General features: G+C 48.5%; 8 protein-coding genes across 8 annotated transcripts; 4 read left to right on the top strand and 4 right to left on the bottom strand.

Annotated features, from left to right (window-relative positions):
- Positions 1 to 2568: 2568 nt before the first annotated feature.
- On the bottom strand, positions 2569 to 3852 carry LACBIDRAFT_309045 (uncharacterized protein; the record flags this gene model as incomplete). Its single annotated transcript, XM_001875780.1, has 8 exons — positions 2569 to 2639; positions 2694 to 2765; positions 2821 to 2906; positions 2955 to 3102; positions 3150 to 3307; positions 3363 to 3541; positions 3595 to 3710; positions 3762 to 3852. 8 exons carry the CDS (start codon positions 3850 to 3852, stop codon positions 2569 to 2571), a joined length of 921 nt encoding a protein of 306 aa, XP_001875815.1.
- Positions 3853 to 3953: 101 nt separating this feature from the next.
- On the bottom strand, positions 3954 to 5037 carry LACBIDRAFT_245416 (uncharacterized protein; the record flags this gene model as incomplete). The annotated part of the gene is made up of 6 exons (XM_001875779.1): positions 3954 to 4151; positions 4198 to 4266; positions 4318 to 4589; positions 4644 to 4714; positions 4773 to 4851; positions 4902 to 5037. 6 exons carry the CDS (start codon positions 5035 to 5037, stop codon positions 3954 to 3956), a joined length of 825 nt encoding a protein of 274 aa, XP_001875814.1.
- Positions 5038 to 5132: 95 nt separating this feature from the next.
- Positions 5133 to 6192, top strand: LACBIDRAFT_309043 (uncharacterized protein; the record flags this gene model as incomplete). Its single annotated transcript, XM_001876197.1, has 4 exons — positions 5133 to 5233; positions 5284 to 5625; positions 5684 to 5777; positions 5827 to 6192. The coding sequence occupies 4 exons, from the start codon at positions 5133 to 5135 to the stop codon at positions 6190 to 6192; spliced, it is 903 nt and encodes a 300-aa protein (XP_001876232.1).
- Positions 6193 to 8359: 2167 nt separating this feature from the next.
- LACBIDRAFT_309042 (uncharacterized protein) lies at positions 8360 to 9921 on the top strand (the record flags this gene model as incomplete). The annotated part of the gene is made up of 2 exons (XM_001876196.1): positions 8360 to 9233; positions 9308 to 9921. 2 exons carry the CDS (start codon positions 8360 to 8362, stop codon positions 9919 to 9921), a joined length of 1488 nt encoding a protein of 495 aa, XP_001876231.1.
- Positions 9922 to 11107: 1186 nt separating this feature from the next.
- LACBIDRAFT_168394 (uncharacterized protein) lies at positions 11108 to 11545 on the top strand (the record flags this gene model as incomplete). The annotated part of the gene is made up of 1 exon (XM_001876195.1): positions 11108 to 11545. A coding segment is annotated over one exon (438 nt), but the record flags the coding sequence as incomplete, so codon positions are not given.
- Positions 11546 to 13234: 1689 nt separating this feature from the next.
- On the top strand, positions 13235 to 13578 carry LACBIDRAFT_309040 (uncharacterized protein; the record flags this gene model as incomplete). Its single annotated transcript, XM_001876194.1, has 1 exon — positions 13235 to 13578. The coding sequence occupies one exon, from the start codon at positions 13235 to 13237 to the stop codon at positions 13466 to 13468; it is 234 nt and encodes a 77-aa protein (XP_001876229.1). The 3' UTR covers positions 13469 to 13578.
- A 798-nt stretch (positions 13579 to 14376) lies between these two features.
- On the bottom strand, positions 14377 to 14936 carry LACBIDRAFT_322868 (uncharacterized protein; the record flags this gene model as incomplete). The annotated part of the gene is made up of 3 exons (XM_001875778.1): positions 14377 to 14403; positions 14470 to 14635; positions 14800 to 14936. 3 exons carry the CDS (start codon positions 14934 to 14936, stop codon positions 14377 to 14379), a joined length of 330 nt encoding a protein of 109 aa, XP_001875813.1.
- Positions 14937 to 15188: 252 nt separating this feature from the next.
- On the bottom strand, positions 15189 to 17703 carry LACBIDRAFT_292536 (uncharacterized protein; the record flags this gene model as incomplete). The annotated part of the gene is made up of 3 exons (XM_001875777.1): positions 15189 to 16119; positions 16175 to 17312; positions 17630 to 17703. The coding sequence occupies 3 exons, from the start codon at positions 17701 to 17703 to the stop codon at positions 15574 to 15576; spliced, it is 1758 nt and encodes a 585-aa protein (XP_001875812.1). The 3' UTR covers positions 15189 to 15573.
- Between the last annotated feature and the right edge of the window lie 227 nt (positions 17704 to 17930).

Below are 17930 nucleotides of genomic sequence, written 5' to 3'. Positions count from 1 at the left end.
TCATTCCTTGAATGCTTCTACACCTGTAAACTAATCGCTTTTCAGCTGCGATAGGGTTTCCTGTCATCATCCTGCTGCTTTTGCCTGTTCGCACTCATCTTGTCCCCCTTCTTCCTTTCACTCGATGCTCGATCGCCCAACGGCATCAGCCTTTGTGAGTGGTGCTTTTGCCCTCTCTATAATAGCTCAACTCTCAACTCCCCGATTTTAGACTATGGAACCCGTTGGTGGTATTTTCTGAGCAGCAAAGTATAAAGTACCCACATCCTCTTATATCTTTATCTCAGGGAAACAGATAAGTACAGATGTCAGATAGAGAGCGGAGATCATTGATCTAACATGTTATCATCATATCACTTCCTGAGATCGTACGCCGCGGAAGATGATAGCGTCAGGCCCTGGATGAACTTTTATGCAAAGATCACAAGGTCCTTTCAGGTCCTTTCTCTGGTATTTCTACGTTCCTGGGCTACCTGGTAATTGCCGAATGCCTCGCGGTACAAAAGGGTACAAATAGGCTTGGCTGTTTGAAACGCCGAAGCCCCTCTCCTTTGAAAGCTTGACCGTTGACAATGTCGACCTCCGAATCTAATCAACTATTAGGCGTTGTTTTGCTTACCCGTCATGGAGATCGAGAAGGTCGGCCCATCACTCCTTGCGCACGTACTGCAATCTTTATTTCCTTGGACAAAAAATAGGTTTCTATCAAGACCCTACGACATACACACCATATAACACGGCCCTCACGCCTCTCGGAAATGTAAATTAAATCCCTCAAATTCGACCTACCTCTCTGACTCCCCGAGATCAGCAACAAGAATTCCAATTAGGGCAATTGCTCCGTGCCCGTTATCTCAATGCTTTGTCTCCTTTTTTGATTCCAGGCATGAACACCACTCTCGCCAACGAGACTGAAATATTGATCCGTGCTGATGCCGGAGGAGAACCTGGTGTTATCTTTAATTCTGCTGTCGCTCTTTTGCAAGGTTTATTTCCCCCCACGGGCGACTACAATACTACCCTTGCCAACGGATCTACTGTGAGCGGACCCTTGGGGGGTTATCAAACTGTTCCAAGTAGGCGTTCCCGCAGCTTACTTCGGCATTTTTCTCATGCCATCCCCAGTCAAGTCTGTGGACAGCAACAATGACGTATCGTTGGAGGGCTGGGTGAGCTGCAACGTGGGTCGCTTGTATCAATATGATCAACAATTCTATCATTCTTACCACTAACGTTCCAGTCGTTTGTGACAGCTACAAACGTTTTCTACAATTCCTCCGCGTTTGCGCAAAAAGCAGCTGAGCATGCAGACTTCATCAGTTCACTTCCAAAGTATCTTGATGGACGGCCCGCCACATTACAAAACATGGTCAGCACGACCCTCTTGTTACAAAGCTCTTTATCTTTGATACGGTATTCCTCTTAGTGGAACGTCAGTCTTCCTTGCAACAAGGCGGAGACGCAGCTTTGATCAACCCCCTGTAGATCTTCGACTTTATGAACGTCGAGTCCATCCATGATTCTAATTTTGTCAAAGCCCTTCCCCCGACCTATCTCGCGCAAGCTCGAGACTTGGCTAATTGGCATGAATACAACATTTTCAGCTCTCCGCAACTCAATGGCGTTGGCAACAGTACGTTGGCTCCCCCTCGTTGGTACCCACTAACCCGCGTGTATTAGTTGCTGGAAGGACTATCCTGCCATCGATTCTGAACGGCTTCGCAAGCATCGCAAATCCTTCAGACCCATTAAAAATTTTCTATCAAGCCATTTCTTACAAGCCCTTCATTTCCTTGTTCAATATGACTGGCATTGCCGAAATGAATCCGGAGCTTGCAGGCATTGGTAAGTCACTCAATGTTATATTACATTACCCAATATTTTTAACATCTTCTCATTAAAGTAAATTACGCCGCGGCCGTTGCTCTCGAAGTGCGCCAATCCCCTGGGGCGCCGCCGGTCTTGAGGTTGAATTTCAAAAACGGCACGGACGATGACGACTTCAAGACGTACAACTTCCTTAACTCTTCTGGGGACGTTCCCCTTTCCGTCTTTGTGAACCATGTGGCGGTATATACCATCTCAGAAGGCTCGCTTGATAGTGTTTTATGCTGAACTGAGTTTCTTATAGTCCAGCACGGTTAACGACACAGCGACTTGGTGCGGTGTTTGCCAAAACGCTCAAGATAGAGGCTGCGCTGCTCTTGCGGTTGCGACTGCAAAAGGTGCTGCGTCGGTACATCTTCATCAGGAAATTAGTCCCCTTGGTGCTGGGTTTCTCGGTGCTGGTGTCACACTTGCCGTAGTCGTGATGATGGTTGGTGTCCTGTTCTTCTTGGGGATGTTGAGTATTGGCAGGGCTAGAGGAAGAAAGCGTGCAGGATCCCTCAGCGTCAGTATTCCAAATTGCGTGCAAGACAGCATTCTGAGTAATTTTGCAGAATCAAAGTTCCGACAGTAAAGCCTGATGTCGTAAATGGACGTATATCACATGTAGGGATCTAGTTGTGTTAAGAGGTTGGAATTGTATCAATATATGCTGTTTTGTTGGGTGCTTTCTTTTCTCCTTCAGTACATGTCCTCGCCATCCGCGTTGTAACGCCTCATATCGTCGTGATCGGAATCTTCATGCCATTCGTCTTTAAGAAGGGAGGGTCATCAAACGACGGATATTTACAAAAGAAAAGTCATACCACTATCATCGGGGCTGTCTTGAGAATCACCGTCTTCTTCATCCGGATAATCGTTCTTGTAATACTCCTCCGCTATATCAAACCACTTCAGCGAGAGTGGGTAATTGAATTTCAAAAAAAGGCCCACCGTTAGAGTCCTCGTCGGCTTCATCCTCCTCTTCTGAATCCGAAGCGGAGTCGTAAGTATCACCAAACGAAGGTGGAAGACCGGTCCTGTGCATGTTGATTTAGTACGAATCTCTCGAAGAAAATCATGCTTACAAGGTTCCAACATTTGCAACTTCGTTCCATTCACTCAGAGTTGCTGGTCGGTGGTAGAAAACGTCCCAAACATAATCTCCTTCCGAGGATAAAGATTCTGGGGCTGCCATCGAGGTGTTTGTAACGGGACTTGGATCCATGTCATGAACTACCCAAAACTTGAGCCGAGTACCACCATGTCAATTGTGAACCCACTTTTCAGGTAATCATTCAACATAGGGAGGAACTTTTCCATTTCTGAGTCGATCTCCGACCTCTTGCTCGCCTTTTTTGCAGAGGGAATCGCGTCGTACATCTTAAAGTCATGACGCTTCGATTTCGCAGGTAGATCTTTCGCGGAGACGACTTTGGGCCTATTGAACAACGGCTTGGACGATGCCTATTTTTAAGATTGATAATGATACTCACGGGCTGGTTGGAAATCGGCGGGTTGGAACTTCAGGTTCCTCGTGCTCTACGATGGTATATCGACGAGAATGTTCTTCCTGTGGCTGGCGCGGAACAGCAGGGGGTGGAACATCAGATAAGGAAGGCACATCGAGAGTCTTTGCTTCTCGCGATTCGCGGGCGAGTTTGGATATTTGATCCTTAAATGACGAATGTTGGATGATGGTGCTCTCTGGTGATCAATCAAGCGTACCTGTATGTCCTTCTGGCAGTGTTCATCCTCCCAATCATCGACCTCCACCGTCTGTGCGTACTGAAATACTCCGATACCGCCCTTGGACTTCTTTCTGCGGACGCGGGACTCGACGACTGGAGTCGAACATCGGGAGACTTACTACTAGCGGCAAACAGAGGGCAAACCTAGTGCATCAAGAGGCTCTTCATTCCGCTTTCGTTTGATCCGGAGTATTGTGTATGTTGGAGAAGTAGTCGTTGCATTTGCCAGCTCCATCAAGTTGAGAGAACAACTTCAAATGATGATGTTATGAAATTACAGACGACTTCACCTCGTCACGTGAGTGCAAGCAATATAACAATCGACATAAGTAACATTTATTCAACATCTCCTACTGGGCCAACCTTCCCAGGACTTCCAGCAGTCCTCCAAGCTGCCAATACAAGGGCGACAACATCATCCACACCCTTCCCCTCTTTGACACTAGCAAAGACAGTCGGTCCATGGCCTCTCATTAATTTAGCGTCCCGATCCATAACTTCCAATGAGGCGTTGACGTAGGGAGCAAGGTCAGTCTGAAAATAAGCTTTTTTATCCACCGACAGTTACAGAAATATGCACCTTATTAATCACTAAGAGATCAGACTGAGAAATCCCAGGTCCACCTTTCCGTGGAATTTTATCGCCGCCCTACAGATCGATTAAAACTTAAACCAGAGGTGGTAGACTTGGCAAGCATACCGAAACATCGATGACATAAATAATGTAATCTGCAAGCTCCCGAGAGTAATTTGCCGCGAGGTTGTCCCCGCCGCTTTCGACGAACAAAAGCTGACATTCAAACTTGGCCTGCAGGGTTTCGAGGGCGCCCATATTCGCGCTGATATCTTCACGGATGGCTGCGTGAGGGCATCCACCGGTTTCTATTGCAAGAATTCTGCTAGTGGGTAGCGCACGATTCTTGATCAGAAATTCCTGATCTTCTCGGGTGAAGATGTCGTTTGTAACGGTTGCTGATAGTGTGCTTTAACTTGCCACGATCGCTGGAATGCGACATCTCTACCCACCAATGTTATATTCATTCCTGAGCCGTTGACACAAAGCAAGTGTGAGCGCAGTCTTTCCAGACCCGACGGGCCTTTATAAGCGTGGCGGCTTCAATTTTTGGTAAAAGATGACTTCCTTTCGGAACGCACCCCCCGATGCCGACCGTAAAACCACGCTCCTCAAAGTTGCGGGCATGGTAGTCCGGTAAATCGCGTTCCGAATACTTTCCTGTTGGAAACAACTTTAGTTTGTCTCCAAGTATTGTAAACTGTGTGTACCAGGGTGATCCAAGCGCTCATGGGTGTGGCCATGATCCTCTCCATGACTGTGCGAATGATTAGATCCCTCATCGTGAGTATGTCCCTTGGGGGCTTCTACATAAGTCGCAAGGCTGTTGATGAATTGGACGTTCATTGGAAGTAGACAATGAAGGAGATATCATTGATCAATAGCGCTAATTACAGCACGTGACAAAAATCAACTTGTCGCGACACGTCCAAGTCGACCGAATGAAGAGATGCTCTGCTCTTCTTGTCAACTATTCCAGTTCAGACGATGAGTCGGACAACAACGATTCACGTTTACAAGCAGGACCTGTGCCGAAAAAAAGGTATGCAGTTCTTTTTCTCTTCCCCAGCACTCTACCTCACTTGAATATAGAAAATTACCAGTGCTCCCTCTATCAATAGCACCGCCCGTACCCTTGGATGACCCATCTCTTCATCAAGGTCGAATCCGAACTATCCCGCATGTAGATGGCCAGTTTGCATCCCACATCTACATAGCGTTGCCGCTTGGGAGGGAACAGCCACTACTTCAACTTTTACGCGACATCCTACGTGAGGCGAAGGAGTCGGTACCCTACTTGTACGAGATAGGTTTTACCAGTGAAGAAAAAACCTCTGAACTTCACATTTCACTGTCTCGACCCATTTTTCTTCGTGTACATCAAAGAGAAGACCTCAAGAAGGCTTTAAGAGCGTTAGCAAGGAGGCAAAAAAAGTAAGCATCATTGACGGTACATTTCAGAATGTTCTTTTTAATCGTCATCGAATTCCAGGTTCACTTTGTCATTTGCAACGTTCTCAGAATTGGTCAACGATGAAAAGACAAGGACTTTCTTGACCATGGAAGTAGGTGCTGGTCATCACGAGGTAATTTGTTTCTTTGAAGCTCCATCAGACTAATATTGAATTCCTTCAGTTGCAGAATTTGGCGGAAGCCTTGTCCCCCGCTTTGCAGGGGATTCGTCAAAAAGAGTATTATACCAACCCACGATTCCATGCCTCCATTGCTTGGGCACACCTTGACCGACCCGGCAATGAGGACAATCTGGACCTTGTGACTGCCAGCCCTTCAAAATCCTCGAAGTTGGAAATTGCGTTGGATCTTGGCCCCGAGGGGGTTGAGTTGCACTCAGTTCCTCATCTTCCAAATGAGTTGCTCATGGCTCTCAATGAGCGATATTGTACAAGATTGGCTTCGCCCAAGATTGGGATGTTTGACGTGGAGAAAATTCATGTTAAAATTGGAAGGGAAGTTTTTTCTTGGTTCTTGGAGGGCATGTGAACCCAAGGCCAATAACGTAAATCACAGTCGTGGTTTTTCTGGTAATGACAACAACTTGCTATACGGAGTCTAAGATTCTAATGACTTCTTCAGTTCCACCTCTCAACTATCGCTATCGATTCCCTTTTTTTTTTTTTTTTTTTTTTTTTTTTGCAAGGCCAACACTCGCTCTTCGTGCTCTCACCGTTTAGGTTCGGTCCCGTTGAAGCTGTGTAGGCCCTATCATGGGTATGACAAGGATCAAACCTTCTCATCCGCTAGCGTATTGTGCCTCTCGTCAGCGATTAACGCGCCTAATAACTTGCCCAACATTCACTACGGATATGTAAGGTAAACGGCGCTCCAGCCTCAAAGCTCAATCTCTGGATCATCTTTCCTTATCAACACGCAATATCAGATTATTTTTGCGAACGTTGCTCATGAAATGGTCTGTCTTCAGGTCCAGGTGTACCTGCGAATAAACCTTGATCAGCCATTGATTCTAGGTTAGGAAGAATTGGGCCTCGTGCCTCAAATCTAAACGTTTTGAACAATCAAGACAGTTCCACCCAAGTTCCGCCTCCATTTCGTCCGTTCGCCAGCCAAACTGTGGGTTCTTTTTGGCGCTTTTTAATCGGGTCTTTGTGTCATCTTCGAGCATCTTCGACTCTTCGGAACTTTTCTGCACCACCTTTCGGGGTCGATCCCTTCTGACCTCATAAAGTAACGACGATCTTGCCTTATCTTGACGCGTTGATGGTTACTATCGGATTGTCGTCCGAATTGGACGGCCGCCATATGTCAGTCGCGGAGGTTGAGACCGAAAAGCTAAATTGTTTGGCAGTTCTCCGTGATTGATTCAGTCACCTAGGTTTCATTGACTCGCTAGGACAAAAGTGCAATGTGCAGCCGCCACAGATACGTGCCAGATCCGTCTTGAACTGCGCAACTGCTGTCTTCGTTAGCGGAGCGGATTCTCTCGTCGCCGGAAGGTAGAACAAGCCCAGAGAGAAGAACCCACGAATCGCGGGAAGAACGGAAATCAGGTTTTACCACGTTACGACCATGGGAGCGATTGAACCCATAAGCTCGTCGTCATTGATTGTGATAGGTGGCCGAAACCTGTGGAGGACCCGAAAGAAGTTCAATGACGTTGAGGGTCGCCCTAACAAGCCATAAAAGCGTGCCAAAGAATGTTCCATCGGTGAACGTGGAGTCGCCGTAGGCTCGTGACCATCCACTTTCGTAACTCGTTAACTCGTGAGCGAAAGCGGCTGGAATAACTGGTCAGTCACAAAGGCGGTCACAGAATTTACACAGTAGCGTGACGCGGGACTTAGTCAAATTTCTTTCAAAAAGATGGTGTTCAGCTAAAGGCATTGAGTTTCCTCCGTATGTACTTGGGAACACTTGTCTGATTCGTATCTACACAAAGGGAATACAGAATTTGACCTGTCGACGTGTCAAAAGGCTTAAAATTCAGCGTCTGAACTTGAGCTGCAGCCTGCTCGGAATTGTGCCCAGACGCGCTGCCATCATCGTCGAGATGCAGGTCAGCTTCGAGCTAGCTGGGTACACACACGATGCAACCCTCGCGCATTCAGACCTTCAGAGATCATCAATCAGGCTTTGGGTTCACATTCATAAGCAAGAGTCTTGACTTAGACGTAAATGAAGCAGTCATATTGCACAGAACTGTTCAGAACGGGGAGGACTGAGCAGTAACTTAGATTATGCATAGAAGTTGAATAGAAACGATCTTAATTGACACTGATAGAGGTTTCGAGAAATCATAGTGAAATCAACGAAATTTGACTAAGTCCGTCGACACACTTGCAGGCATGTCACGCCTCCGCCCAAAAGGGTCACGAAGTATTCCAGTCTGTTCGCAAGCTCGCCATTTTTCTCTTTTTGTCTATGTATTATGTAAGGTATAGTCTTACATAATCTATCATCGTAATAAACATTGCGTAGAGCTTGCAAACAGACTGGTCGCGAGTCTAGAGTCGCCGATATGTATCAGGTATTCCTATCCGCCCAAGATTTTCGTGTCCGATAGCCTGGGTTTGTTTTGAGACACATGAGAAATGAACGGTAGAATGTGGAATATGCATTGAGCCGTAGAGTCGCTAGCTACAGATTGCTTTGCTAGCCCTGCACCCCTTTGAAATAACCCAGAGATGGTGAGATGGTGAGAAGATGGATAAAGGAAGGAGAGCAAAGCGGTAAACTTGAGGGTGAGAAAGCAGACGTAGGGCATATGGTCAATGAGGAGCCTGAAAACCTGATGGACACGCCTCCTGATGAGTCTGATGCAGTGCGCCTTGCCCGTCTTGCCGACTTGCTCGCCGAACCGCTCCCCCAATCGCTGCTGCGAACACACCCGAATGATGTTGTCCTCAACGACCCACCCGAAGACTGGCAAGAGTGGTGGCAAGCTCCCCCGGAGTGGATAAGTGCTATCACAGATCCCAAGACGCTCCCTGGCTCTCTCGCCCGCCTCCTCCATGCCATCCGTGCCCTGCGGCTCACCCGCGATCCGACGCCAATCCATAATCCTCTCGCCCCCCCGACAACTAAGGGGATGTCTCCCAAAAAACAGCACGAGGTTGAGCGAATGATATCTTATATCCGCGATCTCTTCGTCGCTAACGGCCTCGAGCCATCGGCAGTCAGAATAGTTGATGTCGGTGCGGGCCAGGGACATCTAACTCGTGCTCTTAAGGGACATTTTCCTGACACCCAAATCCTTGCGCTGGACGCAGACGAGGGCCAAACTATTGGTGCACAACGATGGCAGGACAAAAAAACAGATGGTATCGCGCACAGAACCGTCATCATCAACCCAACGTCCTTACTTGACGTCGTGAATGAATGGATTCAACCAGAACCAGAGAGTGATGTTGTCGTTCCTGTGCTCTTTGTCGCCCTGCACGCATGCGGGTCTCTTACTCCAGATATCCTACGTGCATTTCTGCTCGCCTCCAGACAGCCACCAGCAACATGGAAACCTTTTGGCGTCGTGGCAGTCGGTTGCTGTTATAACCTCATGAACCCCAAAGGTGCCAATTCTCGTCAAATAAATTTTCTTTTTACTGATCTGAACAAGACTTTCCTCTCTCTCAGCCCATCGCAGACCTCGACCTCCCAATAGCGGCATACCACCTTGCAGCTCAAATACCCGATCACTGGCTTGTCCCTTCATCTCCAACACCAACACCACTGGCTTCCGTTACTTTGGCGATACGGAAAGTTGCCTGGCGCGCACTCCTCGCAAAGGCAATCCCTCACGCACAACTATCTACTACTCCAGTGCCTACGCCTGCCTCAAATCCCAATAAATCAGCAACTGTGCCCGCGCGCTGGTCCCGACTGCCGACTCTAGAACCTGCGGAAGTAACAAGAACGGGAGAAACACCCAAACTCCGTCGGCTGAGCCGCCTTCGTGGTTCGGCATACGATAACTGGGAAACGTTCTTGCGCGTTTCAAGCGATCGCTTGGGCCTTGATCTACATGCTACCGCAATTGACCCCGTAGTCGGCCGCCGTGTGGAACTTTTGCATGTCTTGCGATGCCTTCTCGGACCAGCTGTAGAAAGCACCATCTTATTAGATCGTTTGTGTTGGATGCAGACCGCGCTACAGCAAGATAAAAACTCTCCACACGTTCGACTTGTAAATTTATTTAATCAGGCGACAGGAAGTGGAAGAAACGTCGCTATTGTTATCGCACCAGAAATTGCCTCATGAACAATGCTTATCTTTGACTCCAGTTCGGAGCATCAACAAAGGACGTCACGGCTTACTTTGATCGGACTGCCTCGAGTCGGATCAAACAATACTGAAATCACGTGGACATGGCTGAGGACAAGGATTACTCTGGATTACTCACCGTAATTCACTGTGGTGTGCGCATATAGTCAGGCATGTTATCGTGATAGACGATAAGCTGGTGACTCGAGTGGCTATATGCGCATCGAGACACGGCTAGGTATTCGAGGGTTACCCCTAATGTACAATATTTGTGCAGTGTCTACATCTGGAAAGGCCCCTGAGTTCCGCCGACTGGCATGTATATTTCCCTTTAAATCGTCCTCTCCTCTTTCTTACCTCGTCGACGACCATGGTTGTCCACTCTCCGCCATCTCACTCTTCTTCCTGCCCACCTCTGGCGATGCACGCGCCACGACCTCTTGCTTCCCAAAGGTTCGACCCTCTCAACGACCTCACTGATCCACATCTCGCTCTTGCACGCCCACCCAGTCCTATCGTTTCTCCAACTGGAATCTTACACGTCCTCGGGTACACCCCCAAAGAGGGAGAGCGCGGTGTCCCCATCAGCGTTCGCATTCATTTCCATCCCGATCTTGCTGACGCGATGTATGTTCGTCTCGTCATTGGTCAGAAAGCCGTTGCCACCAAAGTTCGCGAACTTCCCGGTGTCACGTACGGTCGTTGGCAATTGGACGCTTCCGCCCCTTCTTTTGACAGAGAACAAAACTCTTCCTCAAAAGTTCTCATTTCCGTGCAAGCCTTAAATGAAGATGATGTAATACTCGACTCCGTAGTTTTCGGCGAGTTTTCGTATTGGACACCTGGTAGGCGATATTATTACTGGTCTCATCGTTTCCCATTTTTACGCCCTCTTTTCCCCTTTTGAGATGGACCCATGAACAAACTACCTAGACTCCAGATCCCAACAAACAACGCGTCACTCCGCCGCCGTTCTCTCCCCCAGCTCACCTCGCCTGCCTCTGCAACGTTCAAGGAACCGTCTCGAAAGACCCCACAGCGTAAAGTGCGCCTTCACCGCCGCATGAAGGTACAGTCCTTGATACATGCCAAGCATGCGCATTTGCCCGGTAATCAGGACGACATGCGTGCTCAGACTCCCATTTTGGACCTCGTCACCCCCTTAGCCAGTATATGCACAGGATGGTCGCCTGCGGAGCTTCACGCGGGTCGACGTCTCGTTCGCTTTTCAGAGGTTCAGGACGGCCGTAGACTCATAGTCTCTTGCGAGCCAATCAGGCAGGAAGACTATTGCGAGTCGGACAGCATCATATCTTGCATTTACCGCGAGGAAACAGACACCTGCTTCGTTACCTCCGTCGACGTCATTTATCTTCTAGAGAGGCTCACGAATGGAGAATTTCCTGTGGAAGAGAAAAATCGCATCAGGCGTAACCTGGAGGGATTGCGGCCCACCACCATCTCGAAGCATAAGACTGGATTTGGCGATTTCTTTCAGCGTATCATGGATTTCCCTGATCCTAAACCTCGGAACATTGAAAAAGATTTGAAGGTTTTCGAATGGAACCTCCTTGGGCAAGCGCTGGAAAAGATTCTTTCTAAATACGTGAGTCGCTATACCATACCAGTCGACGGCATCTTAACATTCCCATCTGTAGTCGATTTACACCGCAGCGACAACTGATAGCGGTGACTCTCCCACTGAGGAGACTTCCTCGACGGATAGTCCAGATTTCCTCGCTTTTCAGCTAACCTATCCAGCGGAAGATGTTGGTTCCAGTCAATATCTTGACCAACGCACTCGCATGACGAAGATTGAGCCTAACTCTGATGACTTTCGTTTCATGTCGGCGTCGAATGGCGCCGAAGTCTTTGGTTCTCCCGTAGAGAGTCCGTTGACTGCATCTTCGTCGTCGTCTGCCGCTTTCCCAGTCCTTGGCTGCGAAACGACCCACGCCGAGTCCGGTACCTCTTCCAATTGGGCGACAGATTTTAAGGCTGGTGAAATGATGGACAACTTCGATCTTCTAAACCCTTATGATGTCGAGCATCCTGCCCCCGTCCACCCTTTCGCCGACAATTCTGGGATAGATTTCAACATATATGACGACTTTACTTTCCACCATATCGCCGAAGACTCTTCGACCACCCTCACAGATCAGTACATCTAAGCCACTCCATTCCCGATGAGATATGCATGTTGTATTAAGCCCTCTTCTTCCTGACCGTTTTATCATTATTCCTTACTTATTCCGAGCTCACATCCTGTTGTAGCAGTAGTAGAATTCAAATCACTTTCTCAAACAAGAGGACCCGCAGTAGATTGAGTTTGTGTTTTAAAATGGTGGTAGGCAGCGCGAGTGACGCGTTGAACTTGGTAAGTGAAAAACCAAAGTTGCAGAGATCGCTATCCGGCTTGGCGCGTGTGGATGACATTGACAGTCCCGCCGGCCGACATGCATAATTGTGACGGAAAGTCTCCCCTGATCGACGGGTCTATCGCTGACAGTTATCTTCGGTAGTCTTCGGTACATAAATGATAATGACGACGGCTGTCATCATCGTGCCTCATGTTTTCCTGTAAATCAGCTTCCGCCTTCGCGGGTGCACCAATTGCAAATTTAGGTCTAGGTTGCCGACGTGGTGGGCGGGGTGACAAAGGGTGACAACGGGTCATTTTGCCGGGCTCCCTGGCCCCTACACCCAACCTTACACATGCCCCCTACCACCTTACGTTTCTAATTACTAGTCTACTTGCCGCACGTCAACTCGAGAAAGACGAAAAAAACGGAAGTGTTACAATGGTCCGTGCTCTTACACACCACATGAAGCGCCGATCCCGCTGAACGATTATTTCAGAGTCACTGAGTGCCCACGTTCATCTACTATGCTCGGTTTTATTCAACACGGTCAAGGAGATAGTCGCCCTGCGCATCAATCCGACTCAGGGGATGTCCTAAAGCCCGTGAAACGGCGTCATCCGCGTTGGATCAGACTGGTGAATACAGAATGAAAAAAGGGCACCATTTCGAGAGTTGTTCCTTTTCTCCGACTCAAGACCATAATATCACGCGATGCGAGTCGGAGCTTCTCGATTGGGTAGGTAGGGAGAGAGAACTTGTTCTATCGCGTACTCGTGACCAACATTGTTTTCTAGATGAGCCCACGTCGCAGAATGGGGCTTCCATCTCGGGGTATAATGGCAATCCCTAGAAATGAAACAACGTGCATTCCGGTGAGCACTTCGCATTTTCCCAGTTAAAACTCTAAGCCCTTTTCTGATGGTTTTCTTCTCCGCGCTCTCCTGATCATGAGCGCTGAGAAAACTCACGCACCCCTCTCAGGCTCCAGCACGCGTTATTCCTGGGGCTGTAGCTCGAATACGTTAACGTTCCTGAATGGAACCTCACTTGAATCTCGGTGGGAAGGGAGCCTACATCAGACCCAAGTTCGACCTCTTTGGGGGAGTGTGGCTAGCCGCTATTCCTATCTTGCTCATCGTCGTTCTTCGGTTTTTGTGCTCGCTCCGAAATCCCTAGGATGACGAAATTCCTTGCCCTGGTTCCTATGATTATCAGTAAGTCACGCATAATCAGGGATATGTGTTGTGAGACTTTGTTCTCCAATCGCCTGCGCCTTATTCCCTCTCATCGGACTCATCTCGCTTCCTGCTTCATTTCAAAATCACCCTCTGGCTTTTGTCATTTTCTGTCTTTCTTGATCGGGCCAATTTGCCTCCGTCTCGGCTCGGCACGGACCGTGTTATAACCGGTCAACATTTTGTTGGGACGGTATCGCCTTTTCATGCTCTAATTGCACAGCTTATGCATTTGGGGGTGCATTCCTGTGTGAATTTACCCTTGGGCGGACCACATTGCGATTGAATGAGTGATGCGATAAAGTTCAGGAACTTTTTTTTGCTCTGGTCGCTGGGTTTGGATCGATGGTGATCAATCTCATCTCCGATTGATGCCTTTCCTTTTTAGGCGCAGACTCTACGTCGCGCTCACAAAATCTCTCTACTTTCAAAGCATTGGAATGTTTCTTCTGCATGTTCCTCCCGGAGACGTTCATCTATTCGTCACTTCTTGAGAGGGAACGTAGGTCTCAAGTTCGGCTGTGAGTGAGCTCGTTTTTTATACATTTTCATTTCGGTCTCTTTATTTTCGATTATTGTTGAAACCCTGCTTTACTTCCCGCGCTCACCTCACTCATGGAATTCCATTGCGGTACGAGGAGTGGTCGCTCGGCTACCCCCCCTATTGCTTACTCAAAATTTCTTACCCTCGGCGGTCGCGTGAGATATCAGGACCATACCCGGAAGATCGGATGCCCTCAGGCTTCAGGTTGCACAACTCTACACATTTCGGATTTGGTACTTCATTCAAGCCTTAGTCTTCCACTGCCTCCTTTTGGTAGCAACAGACTCGCTTGCTTCAACTTTGGCCATTATTATAGGCTTCTATCACTCCACCTTACCTTGATGCCAATCAGCGTGATATCGGTAATAAAACGTCTGCTTGCCTTCTACGTTCATGAACTCACCATTCCGCTGACAATATCGACGGCGGTGGCGAGGGGCGAGTTTATTACTGATGCACGCCACTGAATGCACATCATATTGAGGACTTTGTGATAATTCTCGATGATTAGGCGAATGTGGGCTTCCACTTTCAAGAAAATCCCTTGATGGGGAGCCCCATCACGAAGACTGGAAGATGCGAGCAAATGACGATAAATTCCTTCTTATTCAGCCTCGGGAAGGCTTCTAATTCTTGCCGGTTCTGAATTATCTGCACTTTACTCCGTCAGGCTGCCGGCGATTTACCATAGCCAGTGTACCATCACTTCCTTGCCCTTTCCTCCGATACTTACACGCAGAGACAAAAAAAATTGTCCCGTACCGTGCTGTGTAAATTCCGCATCACAATATAACCATTCTCGTCCGATTGAGCCTCGAAGCTTGAAGGAGCTGATGAAGGAGCTGTCTTTTTATTGGTCCACCCGTCCATTTTGCTCGGAATGCTACTACCATGCTGCGCCAGGTGCCGTTTAGTCGCCGTAGGAGGCAGGCTGCCTTCAAACAGAGGAGCGATTAGTGCCCTTTAGTCCACCAAATTTAAGATAGGGCTTATTGGGCCACGTTGTTCATTCGACGGAGTAGTGGTAGCGCCTCAGTCGGAGGGACTGAGAACATTCTCATGGCACGCACAATTACATACTAGGCGAGATGTAGTTGTTTGTGAGGCACAATTTTGAATTCGTGTGAAGGACAAGTACATATTAACGAGATGATTACGGTAGATGGTCAGGGTGAGTCGTTTTGGGTCCGTGAAGCGAATGAAAGTACAAGAAAATCAGTAACAAGACAACAATCTAAGAGCGATTAGACCAGCACTGACAACACAAGCAAGAAGGTATAGCACAGGGTCCCCGAGTCGGAAATAAAAAAAGCTCGTTAGGAAAAAATAAAAAAAGACCGACGCGGAAGAAAGGGAATCCCGCAAGGTGGGGTGTTGTAATCGAGAAAGGGGCTGTCCACAAGCAAGTCCGTGGCACGTTGGACAACTAAGGTATAGAATTATGGTATGCAAGGAACCGTCCGCTGAAGCGGGAGAAAAATAATACAGAGAAAACACATCATGAACCTCACTGAGGTGTCGCGTAGCCAGACCCTGGCGCAGATCCAGTGTGGGGCTGATCCTCGTTATAATATTGCTGTGACTGATGCGAGGAAGAAGAGAGTCGGGGACTCGGTTGTAGGGACGGGTAAATATTTTGCTGAGACGATGTTTGTGAGTGATGCGATGAGAAGGGAATGTTGGACAATGATGGCGGGGCAGACAGTGGGACGTCGGGGGGTATATAGTGAGGTTGTCCGGGTCCACTGGTGTGGGGGCCCGAAGTGTATACTCCAAGATGGCGGTTGCTGCTATATTCCATCCCGCCACTCAAATGGTGCGAGGATCGGCCATGGCGCGAGCCATAATCTAGGGAAGAATGATGACTGCTCGGCATGGATTGGAGAGTCATCGGATGGTAAAGCTGGAGGGTGTCAGTTGGCATCGAAGACCGCCTGGAAATAGGATCCAGCAATCCAGACAACGAGGCGCTGCGACTTGACGGAGGGAACGGAGCGGTTGTCGTCGGCCCTGAGGCTGCGCGGTGCGCTGGTGCAAGGATGCGACGTCTTGCCTGTAAAATAATAGCACTTAGCAAGACTTTGAAGTGATCCTTAATTATGACTGACATTAATCATCCAGTTGGATACCTGACTCATACTCAGGCCTGTTGCATGACACAATTGCTTCTTCTCGTCCTCGCTTGGATAAGGGTGGTCAGAGTGACGATGCAGCCAAGCCTTAAGGTAATCAGTCGTCTCCTTGGGAAGTTTTCCCCTTTTGCGTTGAGGACGATCGACAAGCTGAGATGAGGATGTCGGTTGAAGGGCTCTCGACGGAGAATTAGAGGCAGCAATGGAGGGCGCAGAGGGCGTCATGGACGGAGAATATTGCGGGTTGTTGGAGGGAAGAACAAAGTCCGGGCTTGGGAAAGACCAGGAGTCACCCTTTGACCTGCGATCATGTTGTCCTGAAATTCGAGCCGAACCGTACATTTGTGCCTGAGAAGTGGGGGCGCTAAAGGAAGAATGTCGCAAGCTGTCATCATATTTTATAGGAGGACTTGATAGTTGGCCCGGAGTTGAGCTGGGACGAACGATGCCCGAAGGGGGGGAGGAATTCCAGCTTTCGGTTTCCGAGTAGGGAGAGAGAGCTGTTGGCCGATGATAATCGGACGGGGAATTAAAAGTTGCAGGTGAGAAAGTCGTGCTAGAGGGGGTAGTACCATTGGACAAACCGGAATGAGGGTATGCAGATTCATAAGAATTCGTTAAGCCGAAATTGAGGTCGGTTGAGAGCCTGGGACGACTTGAATGTTTTTCGACGGCATCTTCATTATTGGAAGGGAAGGTGTACGACGACAGCGTGGACTGATTCGAAGGTGAGTATGCTTGGCGTAAGCTCGTCGGGGGATATGGTGCATGTCGGACTCGACTTTCCGAGTGAGTGATGGGCAGAGAGGCTCGTCGGCTGTCGCCTTTGTAAGAATCCTCGAAGGTTGTGAAGATGGAGGGCAGTTGAACTTTAGACTGATCGATGCCAGCATCGGTAGAAGGTTTGTCGTTAACTCCTGTCGTTGAACGGCTAGATGGGGAGTCAATTTTCCAGTTGTTCTGGTCGTTCCGAGATCTTTTCGAAACGGGGGAGTCTGCTGGCGTTAGGGAGCGTTTTTCACCGCGAGAGGGAACGCTGCTGTCGGTGTCAGCAGTAGAAGTAGCAGAGCTAGACATGCGGCGCGCGTCGTAGTCGAGGGCGGTATCAGTTGGACTAAAATAAAAAGTTAGCCATGAGGTGTAGGAGAAATTTAAAGTGCGAACATGACAGCGGGGGAGGGTGAAGATGAAAGTTCGTGAAGAAAAGGGACGGCGTCGGGGTCGCACTTTGGGTTCGTACCGCTACGAAGAGCCGAGGGGAAGGACAATGGTCAGCTCTGGACGAAAGAAAAAAAATAGGAAGAGAAAGGGAGCGTCGGGGACGTCGATCAAGGAAAGGGAAACAAAAAAGGGAGATATCTTCGATACAGGGCCTTGGGTGACAGATGACAGCGGCTTATGCAATATACAATAACTCTGACATAAACTCACAGAGCGAATTGTAGCTGAGCGACGTTGTAGCTGTTGAGCTGGTCGTTGTCGTGGACGGCGTGCTCAGTCGGCATTGGAAAGGGAAGAGACGTAAATGAGAGAGGTTCTACAAGGAGACTTGTATTTAAACCAGGAACGAGAAACAATATCCTGCAAATCTGCGCAAGATCTCTCAACTAATCAACCAGATCCAAACTCTGATCTCACCGTATCTTAGGTAATATCCTTGTTTGTATGTACTTGTTGTTTCTGCCGACTGCCTTTCCTTTTCCGGTCAGCTTGTTATGGTTTAATTAGAAGG

The sequence above is a fragment of the Laccaria bicolor genome, genomic scaffold (genome assembly GCF_000143565.1).
Source record: "Laccaria bicolor S238N-H82 LACBIscaffold_3 genomic scaffold, whole genome shotgun sequence".
In the NCBI taxonomy this organism is placed as follows: Eukaryota; Fungi; Basidiomycota; class Agaricomycetes; order Agaricales; family Hydnangiaceae; genus Laccaria; species Laccaria bicolor.
Note: the sequence above shows the minus strand (reverse complement) of the source record. Positions and strands in the feature narration are given on the sequence as shown.